General features: G+C 27.8%; 3 protein-coding genes across 5 annotated transcripts in view; 1 reads left to right on the top strand and 2 right to left on the bottom strand.

Annotated features, from left to right (window-relative positions):
• Positions 1 to 831: 831 nt before the first annotated feature.
• LOC127282260 (protein HID1) lies at positions 832 to 13,230 on the bottom strand. Its single transcript, XM_051306435.1, has 12 exons — positions 13,002 to 13,230; positions 9,056 to 9,415; positions 8,722 to 8,775; positions 8,389 to 8,612; positions 7,669 to 7,910; positions 6,926 to 7,156; positions 6,724 to 6,849; positions 6,323 to 6,579; positions 5,623 to 5,866; positions 3,834 to 3,979; positions 2,958 to 3,118; positions 832 to 1,416 (listed from the first exon to the last, which is right to left on the bottom strand). The coding sequence occupies exons 1-12, from the start codon at positions 13,065 to 13,067 to the stop codon at positions 1,194 to 1,196; spliced, it is 2,334 nt and encodes a 777-aa protein (XP_051162392.1). The 5' UTR covers positions 13,068 to 13,230; the 3' UTR covers positions 832 to 1,193.
• A 3,454-nt stretch (positions 13,231 to 16,684) lies between these two features.
• Positions 16,685 to 27,960, top strand: part of LOC127282259 (probable ATP-dependent RNA helicase DHX34) — a 143,145-nt gene continuing 131,869 nt past the window's right edge. For 2 of the 3 annotated variants that reach the window (XM_051306434.1, XM_051306432.1), the window contains exon 1: positions 16,685 to 16,845. The gene's annotated coding sequence lies outside the window, so the exon portion shown is untranslated. Of the gene's footprint in view, positions 16,846 to 27,095; positions 27,197 to 27,960 lie in introns of all 3 variants that reach the window. The other variant, XM_051306433.1, reaches the window with a different exon arrangement.
• LOC127282270 (uncharacterized) lies at positions 20,494 to 22,365 on the bottom strand. Its single transcript, XM_051306445.1, has one exon. The coding sequence runs from the start codon at positions 22,363 to 22,365 to the stop codon at positions 20,494 to 20,496; it is 1,872 nt and encodes a 623-aa protein (XP_051162402.1).

Genomic DNA, 27,960 nt, shown 5'->3' on the forward strand with positions numbered 1-27,960 from the left:
CATATTTTTTTACCTCGTACCTCTGTTATCCAATTTATCGAAAAAAATTTTTATCGTAATTTAATTTTTTGAATGTTTTAAATTTCTATTTAGACGAATTAAAATAAATTGTTCCCAATTTTAATTTAGTTAATTTCTCATTTAACAGAATTTAAAATTATTTAAAATCAAAAAATTTTTAATTCGTCGAATGTTTATTTGTACGGATTGTGAAGATTGTTTGTAAAAACATAATTTTGCTCGAAAAACTGTTTCCTAATCCTTAAGATCGTTTATCCATGGATATGCAGACCTCGAGAAAAATAATTAATTAATATTTAAATATTTTAAATTTTAAATGGCAAATCGAATATGGCTGACGAAAAAATTAAAAATTCATCGGATTTACTCGAAAATCGTTACTCAGGGGTTTTCGGGTTCGCTGATTACGAATCTGGTGTCCGTTTTTCAAATTTCTACGATATTCGTAGAGAAACATCCAATTTGCAGGGTCCTATACCAAAAGAGTATAATTTTTAACCGAAATCTTACCTGATCGCCTTTTATAAGATAATTAAAAAACAGTTTTAACACTTTATTTTAACAGAATATATTATGATTCCGATTATATAGTTCCGTAAGCGTCTCTCGCCGATTTTAATAAAACTGGGTATACTAACGTATTTTGGTGCGCTGATTACGAAAATGATAGTGAAAATTGGTGATTTTATTATCATGGTGAAAACCATAAAAACACCATAAAATCATGGTTTTTTGGGATTAACTCGTAAAAAACGCAAAATTGCAAAAAATAAATATATGAGATAAAGTAAAAGTGAAATTCAAAAAAAATAAATAAAACATTATTTATTGCACACAATACAGAAACTGTTATTTTATACTTAAATACTGTTCTGTGAAAATAATTTTCTGAAATAATTTTTTTTGTTTGTTTCATATACATTTTTACGATACAATTTCTTATTACATATTAGATATGATGAATAGTGTCAGTAAAAAGTAAAATGCAAATGAATATCACATTAACGTGAGAAGAAGGAAATAATATTCCTTAGGACTAAGAATGACATTTTACAATTGTTAAAACAGTATTTTAAATCATTATAATATACATGAATTTTATCCGAAGATTGTTTTTGCAACAGAAATAATACATATAATATGATTCATGGTGTTTTCAACAGACATGACTTTTAAACTCTTTGTATCTCGAATAATTTTACATCTGTGTCATACCATATTGGTGGTTCTACATTTCTTAAATAAATAACGCCCCACATGTATGTCCTAAACCATGCCGTCGTTCCTGTGTTTGCTTGATATCTCCGAATAAGTATTGGATGAGGCACTGGTAATAAACCAACGAGTGTTCCATGTTGAAGAAATTTTAAAATTTCACTTTCATCCGTTAATCCTCTGCAAAAATTTAAGTATCATTTGTAAAATTTTATTAATCATCTAAAATAAAAATACATCTAACTAAATTCTCATTTAGTAGATTTTTTTCTTAACTCAACTTTTATAAATCAGATTTTTTATGTATGAAATTTTGAAATACATATAATACAATTACGAAATGAATGAAATTAATTTAATTCAAATTTTATTTTAATTAAAATTAAATCTCATAAAGTTTAGTTTTATTCAGCTATATGTAAATTTTATTTTAAAAAATCAAAAAAATTTGATTAAAATTTTGATTTTAATCCAGTATAATCCTGTGTTTTTACTAAAATTAAATCGTTTTTAAAGGCAAATAAAATTTGAAATTTTTTTCATGATGAATTTTTGAAATTTTTTAGAGTTTGTAACTTTTTTTGGAAACTCCTAAAAATTTGAAGTTTTTGCAGATATTTTTATATTTATTTTAGTTTCTTTTAAAACTTGACGTAGGTGTTTTGCTTCGTTTTAGAAATATAAAATTAAATGTTGTTTTTGAAAAGGTTAATGTCTAGTAAATCAATTACAGGAAAGAAATATTAATTTATTAACTTCAAATGATACCTAAACAATAAAATATTAATCTTTCTATGTAAAAATTTGTAAATTAAATATCTAGAAGAAAAAGTATAAAACACGTACGTCAAGTTTTAATAGAAACTAAATATTATAAATATTAAAATATCTGCAAAACCTCAAATTGTTAGGAGGTCCCAAAAAAAGTTACAAGCTCTGAAAAATTTCATATACGAATATTATTTCAAAGAAGAATATTTCTTCACCAATTTTATCATTTTTCAGTACAGAATCAAGAAATTTCTACTTTTGGTAAGTTTCAGTATCGAATATTAAATACTCTTGGAACAAAAAGTACATAATAATTTAAGGTTAAAAAATAAGGCCCCGAACCTCTTACTTTTGATTATTAATGTCATACAAAAAAAAAGAAAATTTAAGCCATAATATTATTTTTTAAAATTAGAAAATAATTTAAGTCTATGAATGCTATAATATAGATGGAAGTTGTTATTTTAATTTAAATGCAAATCAATAATAATTTAAATGTTTAATCCTTTCATTTATTAAAATCAATAACAAATTCTATTTATACTAAATTAAAGAAATGTTATTGTAAATAAATTTTAAAAATTTAAAAAATTTTAAAAAAGTATCTTTTTTAGTAGCGCAAGGTTGAAGAAAGTAACCCAATAGTAGCAAATAATATAAAAAAAGTAGCAAATAGTTGCTTTTAGTAGATAAGTGCAAAGCCTGAAATTAAAAAAAAAATTCATACTCTACAAAAAATTATTAAAAATGTCTAAAATATTTCTGTAGAAAGAACTACTGTTGATCTAAGTGAAAATGTTTTCTCAACATTTTCACATTAATTTGAAATATCACGTTTTTTTATGGAATCTTTTCGTCGCCAATAGATTAGGCCACATCTTCATGTCAATTCGCAATAGATTTTTCCAGCAAAATGTTCACTATAAACAATACATTAATAAAATAATTACTTGTCAATGCAAATTTTTTCCACTTGTGGTACAAGAACTTGCAACAATCGCATGATTGTTTGAAGAGGTAGCTTGTTTTTCCACTGGCACACCCATTCGACTGAAGGTGTCCATTGATTTACATCAGGAGTTATATGCTCTCCAACTCTGATTCCTCCTCTCTGTGGACAAATGATACGTTTTATATGAAATACTAAAAAGCATTAATTTTCTATAAAAGAATAATTATTTACGTGGCAAGGGCGCAAAAAATTTAGATTAAATTTATCTAAATTCCTTTTTCTGAGAATTACCACTATATTTCTTGAAAGAGAAAGATTTAATGGAAAATTAAAATATTTTTTAAGACCAAAAATCAATAACAATAAATATCAAATATTCTCGAATGAAGAGCTGAAAAATCAACAAATTCTCCAATTTAAAACCGTGTATTGGAAATTTAAGGGATTCGAAATGAGTAGTATAATTTCAGAGACTAAAAGGTACAAAAAATTCAGAGAAGAAATATGTCTTAAACTCAAATTGCATGTAACCAAAGTAATCAGAAGAACTCTTAAAATTGTTTTTATACAAATTCTTAGATTCGTGTACAATAACTTAAGTAAACAATGCTAAGGTGTTTAAAAACTGATCATATTTAATTACAAAAACTAATGTCCATAAACAGGATTTTGAAGAATTGTTATAACTCAAGGCAGAAGCGACTTACAGTAAAACAGTACGTAGCAAAATTAAAACTAAAGATTTAAGCTTTCAAATAATACTTACGATTTTTAGATATATGTATAAATTTTAAAATAAAATTTTTAGACTTAAAAAATGATTGGGCAATCGGTCTCTCCCCACTGCAGAAGCATAAAATAAATCTTAACATACCGACACAATAGAGTTTGCTCGGCCAATGTTAGCTGATTCTTCAGATAAATTTTCTAATTCCATGCTTTCGTCATCTTTTAATTTAATAGCATCTGTCGAAAGGCTCAAGGGATGTGCAGATTCTTTTTCCGTCATTTTTTCAATTCCTAAAACAATTTTTTTTAATAATACATAGAAATTAATTAAAAATCATCAAACTCATTATGCCCAGTTTGGAACTTTTTGCAAAATCATGTTAGTATTATCAAGTATATATGGGGCATTCCACGAGTAATTTTCATTCAAAATTTTTTTGTCCGAAACATTTTTTTCGAAATCTACATGAAAGATAAGAAAAAACGTATTTTTGAAATTTTTTATTCGATAAAAATGAAGTAAATTATGATTTTTTTAAATTTAACGTCATCAAAAGCAGTGTATTTTAGACAAAATGTTTCTCAAATTTTTCAAGTATGTGCTCAAAAATAAGGTACCTATAACCGAAGCAACAAAAAATAGCATAATTACCAAAAGTTGAAATTAAATTAAAAAATGAGTTTTCTCAAAGATGGACACTTTCGATTTTTAACTTTTTTTGCACTGCAATCTTTAATGACTGAAGAATTTTTTTCCTTATCTGCAAAAGTGGTGTTTCTAGTTTTTATATTACTATTTACAATTTTTAAGCTAGACGTAAAGATTGAATAGTATGTATTTTTAAAAATTAAAAAAAAAAACAAATGATTAATAATGGAAAAAGGTTATATTTGAAGAATAACTGCTTGAAATTCTGTGAGCTGTACTGATAAAACTAAAAATAATAATTTAAAAACAAAAAAAACCACTTTTGCAGATAGGGGAAAAAATTCTTCAGTCATCAGAGATTGCAGTGCAAAAAAAAATTAAAATTCAAAAGTGTCCATCTTTGAGAAAACTCACTTTTTAACTTTAATTTCAACTTTTGGTAATTATGCGATTTTTTGTTGCTTCCGTTATAGGTACCTTATTTTTGAGCACGTATTTGAAAAATTTGAGAAAAAGTGAACAAACTATTGGACGTAAGCATTCTCTCATTTCGTGAAGCAGCCCTACTGCTAGGTACAGCAGCTCGCCTAAAAACTTTTATGTGATAGGTGAATTTCTAAGTTTATTGGCCAAAATATTATTGTGTAAATTTATTTTCGTTTTAAATTATAATTTATTAAAAGTATGAGGTTCACGTTGTGATTTCGTTTATTTCTTAAATGTTGCACTTTTTTGGAAACGTTATTATACAAAAACTATAAAATATTAGATATTATTATTTACTAGAAACATAAATCAATTTATTCTACATCATGAAAGGATGAAATTATTATGTAATTATTTAATTTTTAAATATTGATTCGATTTTGAAAATTTTTTCAGTCAAAAAATTTGGGGTATGAATTTGAATGACTGTGACTGTGTGTATAGTGTTTTAAACTATAAATATTATTTTATAAAATTTTAATAATTCAAGGTTATTATTGTTATATTATTATTATATTATTATTATATTATTATTATATTGTTTTAAACTTCAAAGTGATTTAAATATTTTCAAGGTATAAAAAATAAATTCAAGGATAATTCAATGTTTTTAAGGGTCGCTGGAGACTGATTTTTAACGCATGAACATTTTTGACATCTTATAATTTTTCCAGCACATTTTTTAAAATTTCCTGACTTCTCTGACTATTCAGTAGTCGAAGAAAAAATAAAACCTTTTTTTCTTGGCAAAAATGGTCTAAATTAAATAATTTTAGAGATTACAAATAAATAAACATACCAGGTGTTTCTAATAAAGTTGCTTTTAAAGTGCCAGGTTCTGCAGGTTGAGCAGGACGGGAACCTTCCATTGCAGCTTCGCTAATACTTTCATTTGATGAATTGTTACCAGCATATCTTCTTTGTCTTTTATTGAGAGATTTAGCAATAGTATTACAATCGGTTGGAAGATTAGCTAAAGCATGAAAAACTTGTCGCTTTCGAATTATTGTGTATACCAAATTGCTGTTACCATCAAATTGATACTGAAAATTAAATTTCATATATTAAATCAATATAAAACTAATTCACTACTGTCAAATGAGTTGACGAGAGACTCAGAAATGTTCAATTTAAGTCTATTAAATTCCAAATTAACTATTGTTTAATTATAGCCTTCACTTCTATTAATTAAATAATCAGCATATAACACAGGTGCTTCATTCGGAACAAATTGAAGTTTTATTTTTAAAAAGTTGAAATGGAGTGTTAAAATAATTTTAACACATTCATATGGCAACCAACCAAGTGTTCAATATTTTTGAAATAAAAATTATAAGATATATACAATTAGTTCTATAAAATATAAATAAAAATGAGTGTTAAACATTTTTTTTATACTTTAAAATATGAATATGAAATAATTTTGATAGTAGCTTCTAATGCACTGAAAAATATTCGTAAATACAGATAAGAACTTTGTTTTTAATTCTTAAACTTACCTGTATAATGTTATTAAAAATTTCAAGTAAAAAAAATATTAAATGATGATTCGAAGGTGCTGAAAAAAGAAACCAAGGAGTACTAAATGCCTCTAATAAATGCAGCAATTTTGTACTAGCTACCATCGATAATGTTTTCAAATAAGGTGAAACATTAACTAGTATCGTCAGTAAACAGTCAAATAAAGGTTGTAGTCTTTGATGACCGGTAGTGATTATTTTATGAAAGACTGTGATTAAAAGGTCAGCATGTGTACCTAAAAAATATTTATGTTAATATCAATATTAACTCTTTATATAAGAATTCTTATCAATCGTTGCAGTACGTTTATTTTACACATTCTACTTAACTGTTAAAAAAAAGTTGAATTATTATTTTAATATAAGACGCAAATTATTACCAGTAAAAACCGGAATATCCATGGGAACAGTTGCTGTGTATGGCTTATTTAATCGAACACCAAAATTACGTTCTCCACTTAGAAGTAGCAGAATAAAAACACCAATATGCATTAATCCAACGCGAGCTGTTAATAAATACAAATTTAATAAATGTAACATAATTAAAAAAATACGGAAATTTTTTTAAACTATTCAACTTACATTGGTCAGCCCTTGAGTCATTTAAATGATATAAAATTGGAACTAGAACTTCCAAAACGTCGGAACTTTTAAGTACATAGTACAAAAATTTTTTATTATAATCACACATTTTCCAGAAAAGAACTAATAATTCTTGATGAAAGTGAACCTTCTTTGTTGAGTTTGGCAAATAAGTTTGCAAAAGTGGATTATTTAGTAGCCTTGTAATTCCTTTTAAAATAAACTGGAAATCTAGAAAAGCAAAATATATAAAAGTAACATATAAAAGTTAATTAAGAAGTTCCAGACATTAAAAAAAGATCTAATTTCTTTTATTCTAATAGCGCAGTCGATGACTTTATGGAAAAGTCTTTTGCTTTCCTATTCACTGTTATTTATCATTTAATTTCCCTTTGTTTTTTTCTTATTGATACTATATTTTTTTAAAAATAATATTAAGGGGCACATGATTATTGATGAAGATAAAGCCTTAGGAAATTCTTCTTTTTTAAATAAATAAGTAAATTAATCCATAAAAATAAATAGTTAGAATTTTCAATTTAAAAAATTTTTTTTTAGATATAATTATTTTTTTAGACGATTTTTTCTTTGCAATTATTTGAATTTATATTATTTCAAATAAGCGCGCGCTATTTTACTTCGACCAATCATACAATGCACCTCATTCGAGTTTTCGATTTATTTAGACTTTTGATTAAATGTACTTCTTTTAGAAAGAATAAATACTTTGTTAAAATTATTACCTTCATCTCGATGAATACGACTTAAATAATTTATGAAGAGATTATCACCAACTGCACCTTCTTCAATAGAGATTCCACTACTTGTGTCATGATCAAGGGTTACTATCAAAATTTGTAAAGCAACATCTACTAAAGGCTCTAAAGAATCCGTAAATATGAGATGATTGTATGGAACTCCCAGTCCTACTGGATCATAAGCGCAGACTGTATTCAATAAAGATGTAAACATAGGCAAAGCATGCCTATAACAAAGTCATATTATTATATCTAATTTTTCATTTTTTAACGATTCAACAAAAAGAATGTATTAAAATAAATTAAGAAGTACTTTATGCATCCCAATATGCATCGATTAAAAATTAAGAAACATTTTCAATTCGAAAAATTGAATTAATCTTCATATAATAAATAGAATATACATTTCGTATGTACGATTAATTTGGCAAAAGTTAATTAAACTTTTATACATTCGTTAACGAAAAAAATTCAAGGCCTTTTAATGTCCACCTTTAACTATTAGTAGCAATTAATATTTTTAAACCTAAATAAACATGATTCTTCAATATTTTCATATACAATTCAATTATTTACATATTTTTTAATTAAAATTCTTTGAATTCTAAAATTCGGACCTTGCGATTTTTTTCAATGTTAGGACAACCCGTTTCATTTAATTTTTTTAATACATTTTCTGTTGAAATGGATTTAATAAATATGTACCTATTTTCTCCACTTGTTAAATATTGAATCCATTTGTTTGGAGATTCAGATAGATCTATAGGTGGACTGTACATAGTTTCGCTGAAACATGTTAAAAGTAATTTTAATAATTCCGTTCTATTAGCATCAAGTAACGGATGTCTAGGTGGCGAATGTGCAAATCCTACACCAGCTTCCCAAATATATTCACAACTATCTACAGATTGTAATTCCTCAGCTTTATCCTGCAAGGTGTAAGAAATTTTCTTAAATTTTTAGTAAACATTAAAAGTAAAACTATTTAAAAATAATAAGAACTTTTATTAATAGTATATGATATATTAACATACTTACAGGGCCTGATTTTTTGCTCGAGAACACTGTAAAATCCGGACAAAAAAGTAGATCCTAAAATTAAAAAACAGTTTACTTCCTTTAAATATGATGTAATTTTGAGTTAAAATAATTTGGGACACTTCAAAATATAATTCACGGCACGTTTTTAATATTTATTTTAATGTTCCTATCTCTGGTTATAATTACACATTTTATGATAATTGGAAAAAAATCTGCATGAATTGAATAAAAATTTCAAAATGTCCGTAATTAATTAAACCCAATTTACTACATTATATTATTTTGTCAATTGTAATTTATTTTTATAATCTTGAACTGATAAATAACATACGCAGAGTGCATTAAGTAAAGAATGCGCCAAAGGCATACTTTGTTCTTCTTCTTTGCCTGGTAAGCTCTCCCAAAAGAATCCTTTCCATTCTAAATCTTCAAATATATAAGGTAATAAACGCGTTAATAAACGACAACAATTTAAAACTGTTTGATGCTCTCCTTGTGTACGACAACTACAATCAACGGCCTTTACTAATTTTTCTACTGCTTTGTAACATAAATTTCCTAAATTTAAAGGCGCTTCCTCTCGCAGTATTCGAATTTCAGGAGCTGGTATTAATGTAAAAATATCTTGAACACTCGAAACATTTTCACACCAGAACTGATCCCAAAAAGTATCATCATTTGCATCAATTTCCTGAAACGAAATTACAAATATTTACATCATTATAAACTTGCGATGCTGACAGATGAACATTTCTTCAATATAATTCTATTATAATAAAAAATTAAATTACCACTCCATATTTAACAATTAACATAAAGGGAAGACCGGGGCAGGAATAGTCAGTGACTACAAAAACTACAAAAAAAGTATTAACTCTTCGGGACTTTTTATGTTTCTTTGTAGTAGAGAGTAGACGTGTTTTTCAATACTAATTAATTTTAATTTTTGTTTTTATTTTTCAAAAAATGAATGAAAAGAATATTAATTTTCATACGTTTTTTTTTAATTTACATAGTTTTGTTTGTTTTTTTATCAACTAATGAATGAGACCTTTCAAAATAATAAATATTCAAAGATATGTCATATGACTTATGTAACATATGAGCGATAAGGTAAATATATTTTTTTTCGTTCATTATAGAAAAAATCCGTTAACGAATTTTTTTATAAGTGCTCTTTACGGGTTATGAATTTTTTAAAATCTGGTTTGTCGAGTTTTCAACTTCAATGACATCTAACTCTAAAAGTTTTGAATTTAGGAATAATGGCCAAAATACAAAAAAATTCAATTTTTTCATCAACTTTTAAAATATGTTAACGAAAAAAAATTTGAGTTTTTTATAAACATTTTATAATTTTTTATTTTTACGTACCTACATGATAATAATAAGAAAATTTTGTAATAAATTTCGGAGTGGGCCTGATAGTGCTTTTTGTTTATATAATTTGTTTAAAAGCAAAATTTTTGCTTTTTTTATTTTTCATAATAAAATTTTTTTGGCCACTAGGATCTCTTTCACTTAAGGGGGAGTGACACCTTTGAGGTCTCTTTTGAATCTGTTTTTCATGAATTTTTTTAAGTCACAGGAATAAAGTAATCAAAATTTGGTTTAGAGAACTTTATTTGTTAACTTTTTGACTATAGATGCCGCTAAAGTTGGTCTCGTTTCTCTGCAGGGCAAATCGGTGGGCAAGATTCCGGTTAGACCGTTTAATATAAAACAAAAATTCAAATTTTTTCTAAATCTGTGATAGATTTAGCTTTAGAGTACGTAGGATATTTTAAAAATATTAATTTTTGTGGGTTTGGCAGCTATTTAAAGGAAAAAGTCGATTTTTAGGGCGAAATTTTTTCAAAAAATCTATTGCCAAAAAAACCAAACAAATTAATAAAAAATCCGCTACGTACTCTAAAGCATTAGTTAGTAAATAACGATCAAAAAAAACTTTGGCTGAAGTCAATCCGATCAAAACTGTTCGAGCTAGACTGCCCAACATATTATAGAATTATTTTCAATAAAAAGTTGGATAAATAGAAATTATGTGAATTATAAATTCTGACAAATAAAAATTCGGTACTTAAAAATTCTGTTAAGTAAAAATTTATTTATAAAAAATTCTTTTAAATGCTAATTCGAAAAATAAAAATTTGCCTAGAAAATAATGATATCTAATAAAATTTGGGGACAAGAGGTGTTGGAGCTCAATTTACAGTTTTAAAATTAAGTTCAACGTCAATATTTTAAACTCAGATCACCTGTAAGAGGTTCGGAGTATTGTCAAGCTTTTATCTTGACAATTGGCAGCAAGATAATTCAAGTTATCGCTCAATGCATAAAAACTTTAAAATCAAAGTCAAACTGTTTCAGTATTTTGTCTCGCATTTGAAAAAAAACAGACTTAAAAATCATACAAAAATTATTTCTTATTCCTTATGACTCCTATAACAGAAACTCACTTGAATTTTTAATTTTTGTCAATTTGGTTAATAATAACAAGCTGTTTCCATTTACCCTCAGTTTTCAAATTTTTGGGGTAAATGGAAACAGCCTGTTATTATTAACCAAATTGACAAAAATCAAAAATTCAAGTGAATTTCTGTTATAGGAGTCATAAGGAATAAGAAATAATTTTTGTATGATTTTTAAGTCTGTTTTTTTTAAATGCGAGACAAAATACTGAAATAAAAAAAAAATAAAAAAAAATTCAATTGGTTAATATATATATATTTAAGGAAACTTTTTTCTTAAACCTTTTCTAGAAACTATGCTGTGCCTCATGCTCATCCCTCAATTTTATAAAATTTTCTAAATCTTGGGGTAAATGAGGACAGTCAGTTTCATGCATTTAAAGCTTATCTAAATTTTTTTCTATTGCATAAAATTAATTCTGGGAATGTAAATAACTTTAAAAAAAATAAACCCGAAAATATTACCTTTTAAAAGAAAAAACTTACGTAATTTGTGAAAAATAGAGATTTTATCCCCATTTACCTCAATTGACTCTAAATGATTTTTATAGTTAACTTTCTAAAATAAATTAAAATTTTTTTTTTAAATTCGATTTTTTTAAGGCAAGTAAGACTTAATTTTGAAAAAAAGAGTTATAAATTTTTTTGAAAAACAATTTTTTTTTATTAAAAAGTTCATGAAAAATGTTTCAAATTTTCCTGTTTGAAAATTAAAATTCATAAAATTTTGAGATTGTTATGTGATTTTGAAAATGCCAATGTCACTTAAAACGTCAAAACTTTCACTTCCACTACTTTTTATAATTTTTTTTAAAATATTTGTAATCAAAAATTTTTTCCCACACAAATTTCAAAAAAGAATTAAAAGGAAAAATTAAAAACGCAACAATTTCAAAAATTAAAAGATAATGGAAAATAGAAAAATAAATAAATAAATAAGGAAATAGAAAATCTTAGAAAAGAAAAAAAATAGATAATTTTAATAATTTCAAAAATTGGTTGAAAAATTAATAAAAAAACGAGAATTTGAAGAAAATATTGATTATTCTTTTTTTTTGTAAAAATAAATAATTTTAGAAATTATTAAAAAAAAGAATTTAATAAAAAAAAAACGAGAAATCATTGTAAAGACGTATTTTTAATAAAATTTCTGACAAATTTCTATTTAACAAACACTGTTTAGAAATTCCGAACACAATAATATTTTCTGGAAGCATTTTAAAAAAGATTTATACTTTCCATATGTCTAAGTTTGAATAGTTTACAAGCTATTTATTTTCATGAAGTTATATTATTATTATTATTTCACATATAAGTATGACGAAAAAAGTGTCATTTGCCTTAATTTGTAAATTAAATAATTATGAAATTAATATTTAATCTGATTATTAATGAAAACGTAGATTGAGAATAGTGATTAATAATTCTGATAAATTTCATTATTATTTTATTAACAGACTTAAAAAAATATAGTCTCAAAGGTATCTAAGAAACAGAATGCAGAAAGGTTTCATTTTTAAGGTTAAGATGAATTCTACATACTGAATTTGAATGAAAAACATTGATTTTAAAAAATTTAATTTATTTAGATAAAATAATACAAAAGCAATAAGATACATTGAAGATTAAGTAAATTTTCTTATTCATACTTCATTATAAATAAAAAAATGTTCTTTATTGTTTATTCGATTTCCTATTTAAATTTATTGTAAATAGACAAAATTATTTGATAACTAATAAAATACGGAAAATAATATTTAATAAAAAAATATGTGCTGTATTTTTCTATTTAATTTCATTTATTACCTGTGACTTAGATGTAAGTTGAACAACAGCTTTTCGAAAATTTAATTTAGTATCAGCATTGCCCATTGTATAAAAATAATTATTAAAAAAATCACTAATTTAATGAATTTTAAAATGCACAAAGTTTTTTAAAATTGTTAACAGTAAAATTTTTCAATTTCTTATAAACTACACCGTATTTACACCAAACAGTGGATATTGACAGCTGACATTTGTATAGAAAAGCGTAGAGAAATCAGGTTATTCAAGTTGGGTGGGAGGAAATCCAAAATGGCGATTAAGCGGTGTACAAACAAACAGTGATGGGTTGTGACGCGTCACACGAAGTTTTGTACGTATAATACGTTTTCGACGTAATATACGTATAAAATGTATAAAAAAACACTGACATTTTGACATCTATATGATCCTCTGATTTTTGCCATAACGAATTTTTCTTATCATTCTATTTAAATTAAAGTCTTAAAATAAAATAGAAATGGTCAGAAAAAGTAAAAGAAAATCTTTTAAAGAGGGTTTGCCCTGGGAAAAAATGGAATTTGAGCGGATGAAAGAGCTAGGCACTGATAAAAATGTTGCTAAATGTTTAATTTGTCAAAACATTATGAAAAACACTGGATATAAGCGTATTATTATTGTTTGTTATTGTTTATAAAGTTTTTATTTAAAAATTGTTTATTTTGGGAGATACCAAACGACTAGACTGACAATATAATACTTAGAATATAGGTTATGTTATTATGCACGTGGTCCGGTGCTCACTCTTATCTGTGAAACCAACTTAGAAATACAACCGATATAAAAACATTTCAATAATTAAAAATTTTGTTTTATAATTGTTAAAATAATTAATAATTACCTAAATTTTGTTTATCTTAACAACTTTCTCTTTCAATAGTGTAAAGTAATGAATGATGTATTTTAATGAAGAATTTAAAATTTCCGCTCTTAAATCACGTGATCAAATGTAATATACATCGTGTAGAAAACTTGGCACGTAATTTACGTAGTATTATACACGTAGAAAACCACGTATTATACGTACCCATCACTGCAAACAAACATAAGAAATGTACGGGATGAAGTCGAATTTTTTTAATATTTCGCTTAAATGAAATTTTGGAACCTAAGTGTATTACCCAGTAAAAAAAAGAATTAGGAGTAAGCGAAAAGAATTGGTGGTAACTTAAGTTGAATGCGGTTTGGCGAAAAAACCGAATTGGAACGTTACTGTGAATTATTTTTTTCTTACCGTGAATTCTTTTCTCTTAAACATTTGAATTGACGTTGGTTTATTCGAGTTTGCATTATAAATGAATAAGAATAAATGTTTCGAAGTCTAAAAAAGCCGATTAGGAATAAGAAATATATAATTTAAAAAAAAAAATAAAAGTGAAATGTGATAGATTTACCGACAATTTTACCATGTGAGTACTACTTATATGGTAAATTTATCATATGAACACTACTCACTTGATAAAATCGTCGGTGAATCTGTCACACTTCGCTTTCATTTATTTTTTTTAAATTATATATTTCTTATTTCAAATCGGCTTTTTTAGACTTCGAAGCATTTATTTTATTCATTTATAATGCAAACTCGAATAAACGAACGTCAATTCAAATGTTTAAGAAAAAAGAATTCACGGTAAGAAAAAAATAATTCACCGTAACGTTCCAATTCGGTTTTTTCGCCAAATCGAATTCAGCTTAAGTTACCACCAATTCTTATCGCATACTCCCAATTCTTTTTTTTTTACTGGATAGGATTTTAGTTTCCATTTTTAATTACCTATTTAATGCAATAATAAAATTTATTAATAAATAAAATCGTTTTTTATTATTGTATTAAATAGGTTATTAAAAACAGAAACTAAAATCCTAATACACTTAGGTTCAAATTTCATTTAAGCGAGATATTAAAAAAATTCAACTTCATTTGGCTGTGTCAGTTCATCGAGATATTTCGAGTTCAAGATATGACGTCAGAGGCCTGGAGGGACAACAAACAGACGACACAGTGTTATTCTTATGGGGAAGAAAATTTGTTTCCACTTTCACCAATTTTATTTACACTTTAAACATGGAAAACGCTTGTTGACATTATAATAAAATTAAAATGTGTGTTGATAATTAATTTTGTTATATATTTGATTCAATTGCATTGATAGATTCTCTCAATTCGTGATAAAATATAAATTTTGAGGTTAAGGGTGTTTGTTTACTAACTTGAAATCTTTTACTGCTGTGGTAATTCCCACTTAAAATATATATTTTATATCTTTTTAATAACATGCATACTGGATATTGTTTAATAATGTTGTTAAAATGTAAAATGTGATTAGTAAACAAACACCCTTAACCTCAAAATTTATATTTTATCACGAATTGAGAGAATCTATCAATGCAATTGAATCAAATATATAACAAAATTAATTATCAACACACATTTTAATTTTATTATAATGTCAACAAGCGTTTTCCATGTTTAAAGTATGAATAAAATTGGTGAAAGTGGAAACAAATTTTCTTCCCCATAAGAATAACATTGTGTCCTTCCAGGCCTCTTACGTCATTTCTTGAACTCGAAATATCTCGATGAACTGACACAGCCTAATTGGAGACACACTATTAAACGGAAGCTTCTATGCGCCACCTCGAAGCGAAACCAACTTAGGTTGGATTTACATGTTGATGTAAATGCAGAATGCAAAACCGAAAATAATGAGAGTGAAAAGGACAGGGATATATCACTATCCTCTCTCATTATTTTCGGTTTTGCATTCTGCATTTACATAAACATGTAACTCCGACCTAAGTTGGTTTCGCCTCGTTACGAGGTGGCGCATAGAAGCTTCCGTATTAAATGGATACGTTACGTTCACGTTTTTGGTCTATTCTGGACAGGCTCTAAGGCCCTCTCCAGAATGGAGCTAAACGCAAACGCGACGCATCCCCATTTGCTTAGGCTGCAGTCCCATGGCAGCGTTTTGCGTTGCTTTTTGTCACTAGACCCTGAGTGTAAAAGAGATGCAGATATATGTTTTGCGTTTTGTCACTAGACCATGAGTGTAAAAGAGATGCAGATATATGTTTGCTATGTTTACACTCAGGGTCTAGTGACAAAACGCAACGCAAAACGCTGCCATGCGACTGCAGCCTTAGGTCCATTCCACAATAGCTAAACGCAAAGTTTAAGCACACGCAAAGATGACGCGCGCGTTGGTTTGGTTGGTTAGGTCCATTCCACAATAGCTAAACGCAAAGTTAAAGCGCACGCAAAGATGACGCGCTCGTTGGTTTGGTTGGTTAGAACCAACGCGCGCGTCATCTTTACGTGCGCTTTAACTTTGCGTTTAGCTATTGTGGAATGGACCTTAGCATTGCGATGCGTTGCGTTTAGCTCCATTCTGGAAAGGGCCTTAAGGCCTTTCTCCAATAGGATCCTAAACTCTTGCGTTGCGTATGCATTGCGTCGGTTGCTATTGGCAACCAATTCTAAAATCAACGCGTCAGTCACGCAACGCAAAAGTTTAGGTTCCTATTGGAGAAAGGCCTTTAGAGATAGAGAACGACAGCATATATCTTCATCCTTCTCTAACTCATTTGTCCGTTACGATTGCGATACGTTCCGTTTAAGAATTATCAACAAAAAGAAAGATGTTGTAGAAGCAGCTTATAGTGTTTGTTCTCAGCCCTGGGGTGTACCATGTGAGCGAAGATTTTTTTTGTGTTTCTGAATGTAAACAAATGGTGATAAACAAATGTAGTTGATATGTTTTTTTGTTTGTTTATTATGTAGTTTTGACAGTTTGCATCAAGAAAAACTAACAGAAAAAGAAAGGTATTTTGCTATCAATTTTTTTATCTACTTTAAATATATAGTTATTAATGAGTAATGTATTATATTTTGAATATTTCCCTATAACTGAAGTATGTTATTTCAATATCATAAAATTCATAGTTAAATATGTTGAGTATGTCATTTGCTACGATTTTTTGAAAAATATTTTTATTTACAATTTCAGAATATATATCTCTTAACTTAGTAATTAAATCACATGCATATAATTAAATTACATTTAGAAATACATAACCTTCAAAAAGGGGCCTAAAGTATTGACAAATGAAATTCCATAAAATGAAAATTCTAACTAATGATTTTTAGAACATATTCATGCGTCCCTATCTTCATTCCTTCAAATGTTATTAATTATTTAAATAATTTTTATTAGTAATTATTAATTCAACACCCGTTTATCCGAAATAGTTCATATAGGGCTCGTTGGATGCGGATTTCGATATGCATTAGAGTGGGGTTTTTAAAACTATTCTAATTTTATTTGTTCGTAAAATATTTCATTTTTTATTAACTTTTCTTAGTTAATTAATTAAGAGAGTGTCTACGAACCGGGAACTAACCGGGAAACGAAAAACAAACCGGGAAATAGTCAAGAAATAAAATACCTAAAATGATAAATTTAATAAAATTTTTATCAAATCGTGTGCTATGTAAGAAAACGGAGAAAAATGAGTTTGCTATTAAATGGATAGCGAATTTTTAGTTCTGGTAACTAATATTTAGCTTCCATATCAAAACATGTTAGCTATGGAAGCTAATTAATAGCTGTATTAGCTAACAATAATTTCAATCCTTTTATGGGGGGAAATAGGTATAGAGCTTCAAAAAATTAAATTTTTTTTCTTTTCATAAATTGATTGTAAAACTACTGAAAAATATATTCTGAAAATTTCAAACGAAAATATCGAGCCGTTTAAAAGTTATAAACAATTAAGTGAGTGTCCTATAATGGGTCAGAGCGCGCTAGGGCAAAAAACATGCCATATTGCATTCGGCGTTTTGAATTTTTAAAAACTGACCTCAGATTCGTAATCAGTGACCCCGAAAACATAGTATACTGAGGTCGGTAATCCTGGAAGTACCACTTCCACAAAAAAAGTTTTTATATATGTGCGATTCCAGGTGAGATTTTGACTTTTTCGGAGTAGGTTAACCGATTGCAATGAAACTTTGGAATATTGTTATATATAGTAAGACTAATCTTTAACGTAAATTTCAGCTTAAAATATTTTTTAGTTTACGAGATTTGCAATAATAACAAAACATTTTATACTGCTATATCTTCCGTTCTAATAATCGAATTGAGGTCTACTTACTTTTTTTTAAAAAATGTCAAGGAAAATGAGAGGAATAAATCTCTTTCAGAACAATTTTTTATAATTTTACAACTAAAAAAATTATTAAATAATAATTGAATAAATTTCACGCGACAATCTAAAATTCAATCACTTAAACGCTAAAATGATCTTACCAGTGTTTTCTTTAATGTTCCAAAGGAATCCAATTGTAAATGCAAGTTTAACTTATTTAATTATAATAATTTACGAATATAAATAATTGCGATTTCTGCTAGTTGACGTGCAGACGACATTGTGCACGCAGAATTCTCACGTAGCCAATTTTGTCCACGAATGAAATTTATTCAATTATTATTTAATGATTTTTTTAGTTGTAAAATTATAAAAAATTGTTCTGAAAGAGATTTATTCCTCTCATTTTCCTTGGCATTTAAAAAAAAGTAGACCTCAATCCGATTATTAGAACGGAAGATATAGCAGTTTAAAATTTTTTGTTTTTATTGCAAATCTCGTAAACTAACAAATATTTTAAGCTGAAATTTACGTTAAAGATTAGTTTTACTATGTATAACAAAATTCCAAAGTTTCATTGCAATCGGTTAACCTACTCCGAAAAAGTCAAAATCTCACCTGGAATCGTACATATGCCAACATTTAGGGCTCAATTAGGGCTAATTTAGTACCATATGCAAAAATTTAGGGCCCTTTACCTATTTAAAATAACCATTGATAGTATTAGCTTAAAGTCAAGCTGGAAGTACCACACTAAAGAACCTAAATATTTTTCAAAATTTCTTTCATAGGAATTTAGGGCTCACAACTGGGACTATTTAAAATTTTTAAAAACCACCCCTACGTACAAAAAAACATCCCCAATTATTTAAACTCAATTTAATCAAACAATAATCATATAGGAATGAAGAGCTAAATTAGGGTTCCTCAATGTGTAGCACTAAATTGACTTTTTAAAAGTGCACGCCAACCACCCCAGCCAAGTAAGTGATAGATAGTCAACCACAAAAAACTACCCTGAACTAGTGAAAACTCAATATTTTCAAAAACAAGCACATACGCATTTAAAGCTAATTTAGGACTCTAAACTATAATTAAATTGGTTATTCAAAAATGATACACCAACTTCAGAAACTACTGCGGAGTAGTTCAAACTTATTTTTTTCAGTAACATATACTTAGAAAGGGTATAGGGGGTTAAGGATACAAAAAGTGCCGTTGCAGGTATTCTGTTCAAATTGACACCATATATTGGTACCCCTATGAATACAAAATTCTGCAAGTATGAACCCATAATTCAAATTTTTGGGGGAGTTATGGTGGGGGAAAGGAAAATAAAGAAATCCATTTTTCTCGAAAACTACTGAACCGATTTTAATGAGCTTTAAATATGTTATACATGTCGCTAAGACAATTCTAAAAAAAAAATCTCAAAATTTTTTTTTGAAAAAAAGTAGAAAAAAATTAATTTTGAAATTTTCAAAAATTTTTTTTGGGGTGATTTTTTGAAGTGACCACTTTAATTTTTTTTTAAAAGTTACCTTATAATATCACCTTTAACATATATTTTTTTCAGATTTTTAAAAAATGTAGTTTTTGAATAATTTAACGAAAACCATCGTCGCGCTACATGACGCAGCGCGCACAGTGTGCTGATGCAGTATACATATAATAATGAACTCCATTAGGAGAAAAGTTATATTGCTGCGGATACATGGTGAAATATGAACAATGTCACATTGTTTATATTGCATATTATAATATATTTATTTATAGTGGAGACGTCTGCAGTTAGCCTAAAAAATAGTTTACAGAGTTCACCACGTGGAGGTTGCAGTACGATTTTGAACTCCATTATCGGGAGTTTTTTAGGGTGAGTTCCCTTGCCTCTCACTAATCTAATTCTATTATTTACAAAAAGTATATATAAAAAACATTTCTAGTTTTAAACTTCTTTTTCGGGAGTTTCTTTAGGGTGAGTTCCCTTGCCTCTCACTAAACTAATCCTACTATTTACAAAAATATTTACAAAAAATCATTTGTAGTTTAAAACTTTTTCTGGAGTTTTTGGGTGTGAGTTCCCTCGCCTCTCACTTAACTAATTACTAATTCTAAAAATATTTTCTTAATCTTCGTCACTGTCAGATTCAATTACTGGAATTACTTTTGTTTTTGTGAACATATCAGTTAAAATTTCAGCTGGTTTGATAATTCTGGCCAAATAACGTGCATGTGATAAAAAATAAACAATTGCAGCAATGTGGGAACAACAGCCGACAGTTCTCCTTCCATTGGCACATTCACATGTGTATTCTCTTACTCAAGAAATTCCGATACTGTTTGGTGCATATTTTATAAAACACCTATATGTTTGGCGAGAAATATGACGGGATTGAACTCTAATCTTTAAAACACTAGAATTGTCTTTAACAAATTCCATTCTCAGATTGCCATCTTTGTCAAGCATTTCTGCTAAATAAGAAACGGCCTGAGAAAGTTGGTAGGTCCCTGTGAATAGAATTTTTAACTCATTTTCCGTTAATTCTGGAAAATCTGTGAGATCATTTGACGTGATGGTTCCAAAAGGCAGTTTCTTGCGCAGCCATCCATTTTTTTCTACTTCATCAGGCAAAGTAAACTTCACAATTTTTTGACTTTGCATCCTTTGAAGTATGTCATTGAATGAATCTACGTCAGATTGCAATCTTTTGCCAAATGTATTATTCAGGAAGCAAGCAATTCTAAAGTACAGTCCTACCTTTGGCAGTAACTTATTATCGATTTTATGATCGAGAAGAGTATACTTTTGCTTGATGACACCATGAACTGACTCTACAGGCCATCGAATTTTGGTGACAAACCGAGAGTCATTAGATTCTTCAGCTGTTAGCTGTTTCCTTTTTCCTTTTAAAGCAGGCATCAAAACCTGGAATTTTTTTTCTTCAAGTTTTCCTTTTATGTCACGGAAACCGCGGTCAAGAACAAAAATGTCACCTTCATTAAGGATCTTAGGCAAACTTTCATGATCGTCAATTATGGACTCTAAAATCTGGGCATCATTTTGGTTAGCAAGATATGGTCCAAGCATATCTACAACAATTCTGTCTGTCGTACAAATTGTAAACGGCTTACAAAGAGGGACTTTCTTCTGACCAGAGAACGATTTCCTTTGGTACTCATTATTGGTACTTTTTTGGTGCCTAGCATATGTGCCGTCGCAGATCAAAAACAATTTGTCATGAGCATCGAATAGTAGCTTTGCTATTTCCGTTGTATGGTTTTGGATGAGTTCATCCCTACTGACAGAATTTATACCAAAACGGAATGGCAAAACATCATTTTCAAAGGATTTCATTACGCTGTTCGAATAATCGGAAACATCATGCTCATTTTTCAATTGCAAAATAGAAGCAATCATTGCATTAGAGTTTCCTGATCTTAATTTTAACAAAAAGACAACAAGAGCCTGAATCACAGAACGGGATTGACTGTTTCGCAATGAAGTCAACATATCTTTCAACTCATTAAGTTGTTCCCAGTTTAAACCTGTGAAAACTTTGAGTTGTTTTTCGGAAAGAGTGTATTCACCCACTTTGTCAAGTAACGTCGAATCACACCTAACAGAAAGAGTCCCCATTATCTTTGATAATTCTGATGCAGTAAGACTGGTAGTGTTAGAATAAGCTATCAGGAGAACAAGATCTTCTTCATAAATTCTATTTTTTAAAAAGTGCGCACGGCAACATCGATTCCCAGATGGAATGTAAATTTGAGTTTTAATATAACATTGAATTCGAGTTTCCTCAGGAATGACACGTAGATCTTTTTTAGAACTACAAAAACAACAATAATTATGTGCGGAAATCGTTCTCTGAACTAAAACTTCTACACGTTCAATTTCAGAAGTTGATACATTTGATTCGACTATTTCAAAGGTGGGATCACTGTCCATTGACTCAGGGACATCAATTTCGGTATTTAAGTCAAAGCTCTGTTCAGGTTTCTTTTTTCTATAAATAGAAAGTCTACATTTTTGACAAATAATATCATCAACAAAAATTGCTCGCTGCAATGAAATGGAATAATTATTTGCTTCCTGTGCATTTTCTATTTGTTTTTTTCTGCCTGAACTGTGAATTAAAAGACAGTCGCAACCAGGACACTTTTCTCTTATTGTAAATGATTGATTCATTTTCAAAATATGATACAATGGGAATATGAAAAATATGATTTGTTTCAGAACAACAAAGATAGTGTTATAAGACGAATTACTTGATAATCAAATGTTCGCCTGACCGTAAAAACAGAAAGTGAATTATCATAATGACAACAATAAAAGATTGTTGTAAAAATTGAATGATATTTTTTATATTATTATACATAAAATTTTCATGTAGCGTAATATTTTGCCTAAGCCCGGCCGCTAATAAAACTATAACGAAATATGACAAGACCTCATATTAATATACTGCATCAGCACACTGTGCGCGCTGCGTCATGTAGCGCGACGATGGTTTTCGTTAAATTATTCAAAAACTACATTTTTTAAAAATCTGAAAAAAATATATGTTAAAGGTGATATTATAAGGTAACTTTTTAAAAAAAATTAAAGTGGTCACTTCAAAAAATCACCCCAAAAAAAATTTTTGAAAATTTCAAAATTAATTTTTTTTGACTTTTTTTCAAAAAAAAATTTTGAGATTTTTTTTTTAGAATTGTCTTAGCGACATGTATAACATATTTAAAGCTCATTAAAATCGGTTCAGTAGTTTTCGAGAAAAATGGATTTCTTTATTTTCCTTTCCCCCACCATAACTCCCCCAAAAATTCGAATTATGGGTTCATACTTGCAGAATTTTGTATTCATAGGGGTACCAATATATGGTGTCAATTTGAACAGAATACCTGCAACGGCACTTTTTGTATCCTTAACCCCCTATACCCTTTCTAAGTATATGTTACTGAAAAAAATAAGTTTGAACTACTCCGCAGTAGTTTCTGAAGTTGGTGTATCATTTTTGAATAACCAATTTAATTATAGTTTAGAGCCCTAAATTAGCTTTAAATGCGTATGTGTTTGTTTTTGAAAATATTGAGTTTTAACTAGTTGAGGGTAGTTTTTTGTGGTTTTAAAATTTTTTAAATTGTCCCAGTTGAGAGCCTTAAATTCCTATGAAAGAAATTTTGAAAAATATTTAGGTTCTATAGTGTGGTACTTCCAGCTTGACTTCAAACTAGTAGTACCAAAAGTTATTTTAAATAAGTAAAGGGTCCTAAATTTTTGCATGTGGTACTAAATTCGCCCTAATTGTGCCTTTAATGTTAGCATATGTAAAAACCTTTTTTTGTTGATGTGGTACTTCCAGGATTACCGACCTAGTATACTGTACTGTTTGAATCATTTTGATTATTTCCGAATTGCGTGATTCAAGGGGTTACTTTTTCTGACACTTTTTTTCAAACACGTTTTTCTCGAAATGATTTTTTTCGAAATTGTGTACACTCTAGCTCAAAATGTTTTTAGTCAATCATTCTGAAATTTGGCATGTAGTTTCGTTATATAAATAAGCTCTATGTAAACCTCAATCCTAGACAATATCTTTGTTTAATTTTGGTTTTTGTTATAAAAAAAAGTATAAAAAATGGTAAAAAAACCATGTTTTTTGTTCACACCTCTCCAAAAATTAGTAATGATTTTTTTTTATGGAATTGAGGTTCACATAGAAAATACATACATAAAAAAGTATATTCTTTGTATAATTAATTTCAGATAAAAATTTAGATGTCCCAACCTCTGAGAGGATGCGCGACCTGCAATGTGCGGCAGCAGATATTATTATTAATTTTTGGTGAAAAAATATTTGAAAATTAACAGAATATACTTTTAAATAGGTGTATAAAGTAACCTCACAATAGCAATGAATTATATAAATTCCTTATGTGTTAAAAAAATTCATGAAAGTCTGCAAAAACGCCGTCCTACACCTATTTTCCCCCTTACTAGCAATTGGGGTTAGCTAAGGTAACTAAATTTTAGCTAAATAGCTAACTATTTTTCTCCGTGAACTGTACCATAGATCAGTATATCGTACACTCTCAGAGTTAATGTGAAATACAAAAAAGTGGTTGGTTGAATCGATACAGTATATGGTATTAAAATTAAATAAATTATAATGTAAAGTCCTGTGTATTTCACAAGTACAATTATTTTCTGACAATATAACTGTGTTATTTTAAAAACAAAAAAAAATTTTAGTTTCTTTAAAATTTTGTTTTAAACTTATTTATTAACATTATTATTAAATTATTATCAGTTATACATTAATATTAAAGATATTATTTGCTTCATAATATACTTGTAGTGAGAAAAATTTTTATATCTTAAACCGGAAAAAATTCGGGAATTTAAAGACTGAAAAATAGTAGACACTCTGATTAATATCTCGAAACCAAAAAATAATGCCATCTCAAAAATTTAACCATCGATTTATTCTGACTTAAACAATATTCATGATTTTTTTCGCGCTTCAAAATGAAGGAGAACATGTTTGAAAGTTATAAACAAATTTTATTTTTTAAACAAATTGTTCAAAAATTAATATTTTTTAAAAAATAATTTTTATCTAAAAGTTTAAGGTTTTCTGCGTAAAAAAATATACTTCCGAAGTAGGGGTACTTCCGATCTTAATGAAACTTGGTATACTAACGTATTTTGGTGCGCTGATTACGAAAATGATAGTGAAAATTGGCGCAAATTTGATTATCATGGTAAAAACCATAAAAAACACCATAAAATCATGGTTTTTTGCGATTATCTCGTAAAAAACAAAAAATTTCGAAAAAAGTTTTAGACAAAAGTTGTAGATCTCAAAAAACACACATTTTATGTTTTATGCATTTTTTCCCAGAAGTCATTATTTTTCGAGAAAAATCCAAAATATGATCAAAAACAGCATAAAATCATGGTTTTTTGTGTTTATCTTTTAAAATATGCTAAATTTTTTAAAAAGTTTGTATTAAAGTTACAGATCTCATTAAAGTACATATTTTATGTACTATACATTTTTTTATGTAATGAATATTTTCCGACATAAGCAGAAAAAAGGATTTGGTGGCCTTGAAAAAGGCCGATTGATATTATGTTGCAAAATACAACTGTTTGGTGGCCTTTAAGAAGGCCGATTGATATTATGTTGCAAAGTACAACGTTTTGGGGCCTTGAAAAAGGCCGATTGAGAAAAGTGCCAATTTTTTAAAGTTTTTTGTGGCCAGGGTAACAATGCTTGATCTCCGAAATTAATTGTGAAAATGCATCAGCATTTAATTTGCGAACTCTTCGCCCCACAAAAACTCACAAATGTGATCTGCAAGATTATTCTTGCGAACACCTCCTTTGCTAAGAGATCGTCGCATCCATCTCCAAAACGATTCAATATTTTGAGTATGGGCACCAGTAGTGGAGTCTACGAATTCCTCAGAATGATTCACAGTTTTGTGAACATAGCCACACTGTTCTAAATCAATGTAGCCCTTCCAACAATCAGTGTGGATCTCTGTTCTGACAACAAAATTGTTTTTTAATCAAACTTATTAAAGTATCCTTGTCTCGTTTGTTGTCGGGACAGATTTCCAACCGATAGTTGGAAGAGTGTCCTCTGTGGATCATTCCAAGGATCCATGCACCCTCCACTACTCGACCTCTCTCATACTTTCGATGACCGATTTTATATTCCTGGATTTTTCCTGGACATTTTTAATTTAAATTGTTCAATAAATAGATTGTAATTATGAAATGTTTATACCATGGGTGTCGGTTAATGTACCCGTTACCCTTATATCATCAGGTTAACCCTCAGAGCACATACTGGGTCACACAGACCCTGTCATTAATTTCAATGAAGTATAATTTGAAAAGTCGGCAATACAACACGAACCTCAGGCCATATAGTGGTAACTAACTAATAAGGAATAATAAGTAACATGATAATCCAAAGAAAATAATAAAATACTAGTAAATATGTTATTAAAAAAGTATAGTTTTAAAAAGTTGTGTCGAAAATCACATTTTTATCGTCTTAAAAGTTACCTTCGTTAAACTACAAAATAAATACCTTTTTTAAAAAATAAAATAAGGTGGTATTTTTTCCCTTATTCTAACACACTTCGAGAATATAAATCCCAATTTTTAGCTTAAAATATTAAAAATTACAAAAGTTACATTTTTTTTTAAATTCAATTTTTTCTTTTTAATTAGTTAACTTCACGAATTTTTTTTCAATATGCAAATAATTTAATAATATTTCTAAACTGCATATTTTTATTTTACAAGGTTCAATAAATAAAAAAATATTTTTTTTGTGTTGATCAGTCCAATAGTTCAAAAATGGGGGAGTTTTGTAAAGTAAAGAGGGTCACAGCGACCCAGACTGTGCTACTTGTTCGAAAAAAGAGGTGTGTGCTCCGAGGGTTAACGATTGTTACTATAGTCTAACCTTGACAAATAATTTGAAAAAAATGAAATACAAGTATTGGTGCTGACAAGGTCATTTCTTAACATATACTAACCATAAATATTTTATTGTTATAGTTATTTTTATAAATACGAATGAAAATAATAATTGAGAACACGTAAATCATTATTATGTTATTTGAACAAAATAAATATGCTTAAAAATTTGTATTATGCAAGACGAGGCTTTATCTGAAAAAATGTCTCTCATAAATTGGACGAAATATTTTTTTCAAAATCGATGATCATAAACGTTGTGGACTTTAGCATCGTTTCTGCAAATAGATTATTTTTATCGTTCATTAGATTCCAGCTTTTTCCAAAAGGTTAATTACTGAAAGATATCGCTATTTGGCTGGTATAAGATACATTTTGTAACAAGTGAATTAAAAGAGTTTTTTCTTCTTTTTCAGGCTTTTTGGTTAACATGTCACACAACATAGGCACGGCGTTAGATAGGTTACGTCTCAAAAAAAATAAACAGTAGGCAAAGACTCCACTCAGTTTTTACAAAGTAACTTTATAAAGTAAATTATTAAAATACTTTGTTTTCATTTAATAGGAAGAGAATTTTTAGATACTTAACAAAGTTAATATCGAGGTCAATATAGATGGATTTTTTTACTCGTATTGTATAACTTAAATATTACTAATTAAATTATTCAAACTTCATTTACATTGTAACAAAAATATTAGCTTCTATTTGATTTAAAAAATTTTTAAAACCACTATAAAAAAATATGATAAAAAAATATTTTTTTAATTTTCGATCTTTTGTAACGTTCTTAAATGAAAAATAAAGTAGACTTTAGAAATAGAAAAACAAAAGAATAGAAATTAATAATTATTATTATTTCATTTTATTAAGACTAAAGGGAGAACAGCTAGAATTCACAGCAATTTATTTTGCATTTAAAACTCCTTTAAAAAAGAAAGTAACGCTACAAAAATTTTTAACGTTTTTCAAAAATTAATATATGTCCTCAACTATTAATATTTATCAGTATCCAGCATTATAAAATTTACAATTTAAACGTTTAAAAAACATGTGTATTAAATTCCTCTTGTTTTAAGCGTTATCATTAAAATAAATGTTCAAAATTAAAAAATAAATAATGTTATTTTTGATTTCATCAAAATTTATGTTAATAAAAAAATATATAAATTTTAACAGGGTGTCCAGCAAGACCTAAAAAAAATTCCCTAAATTTTCGAAGATCTTCCTTTTCTGAACTATTGACATTTAAAAATTGATTAGCAAAGCAATTTTTTATTAAC

This window comes from Leptopilina boulardi, unplaced genomic scaffold (assembly GCF_019393585.1).
Source record: "Leptopilina boulardi isolate dan_hultmark-lab unplaced genomic scaffold, ZJU_Lbou_2.1 LbouV2_292, whole genome shotgun sequence".
Classification (NCBI taxonomy): Eukaryota; Metazoa; Arthropoda; class Insecta; order Hymenoptera; family Figitidae; genus Leptopilina; species Leptopilina boulardi.